The 4,703-nt window shown below is 33.3% G+C and overlaps 1 protein-coding gene across 1 annotated transcript; it reads right to left on the bottom strand.

Moving 5' to 3' along the window:
• Positions 1 to 2,295: 2,295 nt before the first annotated feature.
• Positions 2,296 to 4,273, bottom strand: LOC129976439 (ESX-1 secretion-associated protein EspI-like). The gene is made up of 2 exons (XM_056090009.1): positions 4,147 to 4,273; positions 2,296 to 3,052 (listed from the first exon to the last, which is right to left on the bottom strand). Exons 1-2 carry the CDS (start codon positions 4,168 to 4,170, stop codon positions 2,432 to 2,434), a joined length of 645 nt encoding a protein of 214 aa, XP_055945984.1. The 5' UTR covers positions 4,171 to 4,273; the 3' UTR covers positions 2,296 to 2,431.
• Positions 4,274 to 4,703: the final 430 nt, after the last annotated feature.

Raw genomic sequence — 4,703 nt, 5'->3', positions numbered from 1 at the left:
AAAAATCGCAAAAATATAGGGAGTCGGCAAACATTTGGAAACAGTAAAAAATTAACAAATGGTGTTTCAGATACGATTTTTTTTTAAGTGAAAGCATATTCTAAAAGGCAATGTTTCATGTAAGTAACATGCCGATTTGATGGACCAGGGGGTCGTAAATTATTGAAAGCGAAAAAGTAGTTTAGAACCCTTATCTGCAAAAATATTAAAACTTTAAGAAAAATAAAAGCTTGAAAATATAAGGAATTTAATTTGATGTGAAAACTGAGGAGGTTTTAAGATATTCAAGAAAAACTGAAATGTTTGCCGGGAAACATCGCTGAAAAACATCGGCACCCATTTTTTCAGAAGGTATTGCAAAAATATGAGGAGTAATAGTAGGCATCAAGGACATAAGAATTTTCCAAGAAATATAAAGTGGCAAACGACGGTGAAATTTATTTGCTGGAATAAAAATACAGCATACATTTACAGCACAGACATTTTAACATAAGAAAGAAGACGATGAGAAACTTTTATTAAAATTGCTGAGTGTTGCGGCTGCGAAGCTCATTACACAACCGACACCGACGTTTAAAGGACTACCGGACACGCTCAAACATACTAGATGTGCTTGCGAATTCTCCAGCAGCTACGATGATCCGTGCTACGAGATCTTTCAATGTATACAAAGGTGTCTGATAAACAAGAGATTTCATACGGCCCCAGAAGAAGAATATCCGCATATTCGTCATTCGTGAAATCTGTTGTTTGCGAATGAAACTTACCGACAATCAATTCTGCACTGCTATTTAATGAATACAAGCTGTTTTTATATTCCTAGAACCATCAATTCTGCAATGTTCGCTGGTTTTATATTCCTCGAAAGCATGGGAAATTTAGATACTAGAAAGCTTCTTCTTCTTGACTACCCTGTTCCAAATCCTTGCATTCTTAGGGCCATTCTCTTCGCCAGGCAAATTCTCTCTTCGATGTCTGTTTTTGCAATTTTCACAGAATAAACATCTCCTGCGACCCTATGTTATATGAAAATTTTCCATCTCCTTAATGCCTACTATCACTTCCCTAAATTTACCTTTCGAATTTGGCAACACCCTCTGTAAACATCGGTACCGATGTTGCAGCGATGTTTCCAGGCAAACATTTTAGTTTTTCTTGAATATCTTGAAACCTCTTCCGTTTTCACACTACAGACTTATATAAAATTCCTTTTATTTCCAAGCTTTTATTTTTGTTAAAGTTTTAATATGTTTGCAGATAAACGTTCTAAACTGCTTTTTCATTTTCAATAATTTACGACACCCTGGTTCATCAAATCGGCATGTTATTTACATGAAAAATAGCCTTTTAGAATGTGCTTTCACTTTAAAAAAAATCATAGTTGAAACACCTTTTATTAATCTTTTATAGTTTCCAAAAGTTCGCCGACTCCTTATATTTTTGCGACTATTACCCCCTAAACATCGTTTGGTACCCCATGTTGTATGGTGATTCTTTATCCTCTTGATGCCTCCTATCACCCTTCTGAATTTGTCGATCGAATTCGGCAACATCCTGTTTATATAAACTCATAACTTTGTACTCATAACTAGTAAAGAGATGAAATTAATAAACTGAAGTTTTAAGGCTTATTTTTTACACCAATCCAGTTTCTCCAAAGGCTATAAGGCCGGAGAAAAGTCAAAGGCTTGTTTCTAGATAGTTTCTGAATGTACTTTGAAATAAACTAATTAATTACAAATGAAGCTAATTGCATTTTGTAGCAACAGTTTACTTGGAATGACAAAATTTTCAAAATTTAGGCACCATGGTGTTTGTTGTTTTGCACTAAACCATTTATGAGCCTAAAATGAATATTTTTAATGATTTATAGCGAACAGGCCCAAAACTAATTATTTTCAATATCATAATTAGTATATTTTTCTTTGACATTGTATAAACTCAATATTTTAATGATGTAAATCGAAACTATCGATTCGGGATTTATTCACCATCGAATCTTTCAATAGTTGGCCTTTTTAAAAACTATCAGCTTCAAAACTTTAGATGGAAAGAACTTGTATCAAATATTTTTTCAAAATACTCAAGCTATTATTTGTCTATGAAAATTTTAATACTGTAAGTAGAATTGGCTTAAAAAGCAGGGAGTTTCTCTTGCCATTACAATATAAAATGAACTCAAGTTAATGAGAGAAGATATTAAATAGGTAGCAAAATAACTTCATTAAAATATTATAGTAATTTTTATTCAGTAAATGATTAAAACAGTTTAAAATAGTACTATGCAATAAAACAGTAAAAATTTAATGTATAAAAGTGTCGCCCAACGATAGAACATGAAACATTTGTTGTCGTCTGAAAGAAGAATCTTAAACATCGATCGCAAGTAGCAGAATCGATGACTATGGAGGTAATGGCACCGAACTGAATTCTACAATAGGTGACTATGGAACCGATGATGGGGCCGCATGCTGCGGGGTTGGTAGCTTGGAGACGATGGAATCGAAATGGATTCTATAGTTGGTGGTTCTGCAGCCGGAGTCATTCTAAATGGTGGAATCGTAATGGATTCGATAGTTGGTGGTTCTACAGCCGGAGTCATTCGAAATAATGGCATTGACCTGGATTCTACAGCTTGGGGTTCTGAAATCGGAGGTTGACGAGTTGGTGGCACCTTTGATAGCATCGAATTAGATTCTAATGTTGATGGCTCTGAAAGCAGTTGCTGCAAGATTGATAACTCTGGAGGTGATGGCATCGGTTTGGATTCTAAAGTTGATGGCCCTGAAATTGGATGCTGTTGAGTCGGTGGCTCTGGAGGCGATGGCATCGGTTTGGATTCTAAAGTTGATGACCCTGGAATCGGATGCTGTTGAGTCGGTGGCTCTGGAGTTGATGGCATCGGACTTGATTCTAAGGTTGATGGCTTTAAAGTATGGGGTTCAGAAACTCTGCAGCAACAGCAGTAGCAGCAGATTTTTCCCAAGCAGTCAAAATATCTGTTATAACCAAAGCACTTAAAAATCCAATAAAAATAGCCGACCGTAGGAATCTGAAAGAGAACGTTTGAATATTAAAATAATTCTAGGTCTTTCCGCTGAATAGATCAGAATAGCATTTTATAATCCAATAAGTATCATCCGGTGTTAATAAAATTTGAATTTGAAATAAAAAATTTAACCCCCCCCCACCCCGACTCAAAAATATATAGAATTCTAGTTTTTCTTTATATGATCATTGTGTATTTATAAGGATATAAATTTGGATTCCCAAATGTGATTGTAATCGTTGATTATATTTAATACGATTGAAATCTTGAGAGTATTCGATCCAGGATTTTGATAATAAAAATTACAATTACTATTCTAACTATTATTACTATTCTAAAATTACAATTACTAACGAGTCTACTTATAAATTACTATTCTTAAAAAACATGATTACTACTACATCCAGTACTGTCACTTCATTTATTAAATGTATGACTGACACGAAATGGAGGGAAAAAATTCTGTAATATTTCAAGAGAAAAGAATATAATTAAATTATAATTTTCGCTCTCGGGTAAATCATTCAATTACTTCCAACTGAAATCCAATTTTGATGTATTGATCAATTTTTCTTTTAAAGTTATGTTTATGGGTTTTTTTTTTTTTTTTTTTTTTTTTTACAGAAATGAATATTTAAAAAGCAAGATTTATCGGTACATTTTTGTAAGTGTTTATTTGAGAGGAGGGTAAATTTTCCGCTTTCTAACAGGTTGCTTAATGCTTTAATCCATAATTCCAAATTTGAATCCATTATGTTTTCTTTTTAAAGAATGGCATCGAAAACCAATCAATCAGTAGACTCGCAATTCTATTATTTGACTAGTTTGTGCAATCCAAGATAAACAAATCAAAGAACTTTTTGTTTAAAAAACAGTGCCATTCACAAAACATTAATGAATTTTATCCATGGTCTAAAATTTATATTTATTCATCAACTTTAAAATTTTTTATTGCGCATTAGATGAACAATGATTAGATGATAATATAAATGGTTGATATTTGAAAGATAAGGAACATTGAAGATGAATGCACGATTTTAGATCGAACTAAATCTTTTTGAACTAAAATGGAAAACTAGTTATTTGGCAAAACCTACCATCTTTTTTCCATTCTGGTTCATGTAACATTCCTTGTATTATCCCAACCAGTCTCATGCAAAAAGTATGCTCCACATCTCGTGTATGCACCACATCTCGTTTCATAGAGGAATTTTTGCAATCAAATTTCACAGATAAGAGTGATTAGTTCTCTTCAATGATCTTGGAACCGCGTTTAACTACTTGACACCTTGCATCTTATGGTTACTAGATCACGAGTGATGTACCGTAGAAATTTTACTACTCCGATTTAATTCACGGAGTTTATATGTTAATTGGACAATAGTCCTTGCTAGTTGTTCTCCTAGTTCTTATGGCGAATAGGAGAACAACTGAATGACAGCATTATTCAATATATTTAGAAATAAGTTATGGAGAACACTGGAACTTATAGAACGATTTATCGTATTGCAGCATCTTCTGTTAGAGACTTCTAATGTTTTGCAAGAAATCTCACATTCTCTAAAAGTGACTGCTTAGTGCTAGTTCATAACCTTGAACTTTTTTATAAATATACCTGTGACATCTACAGTGGAGATCCATCGGTGCAAATTTC

This window comes from Argiope bruennichi, chromosome 7 (assembly GCF_947563725.1).
Source record: "Argiope bruennichi chromosome 7, qqArgBrue1.1, whole genome shotgun sequence".
Lineage (NCBI taxonomy): Eukaryota > Metazoa > Arthropoda > Arachnida > Araneae > Araneidae > Argiope > Argiope bruennichi.
This window is presented reverse-complemented; position numbering and strand designations above follow the sequence as displayed.

Bases quoted from the DNA above. Each gene is read 5' to 3' on its own strand.
- LOC129976439 (XM_056090009.1), bottom strand. From the start codon at position 4,170: ATGAACCAGAATGGAAAAAAGATG. The intron at 3,053-4,146 runs GTAGGTTTTGCC...GTTCTCTTTCAG, and splicing joins ACCAGAATGGAAAAAAGATG to ATTCCTACGGTCGGCTATTT.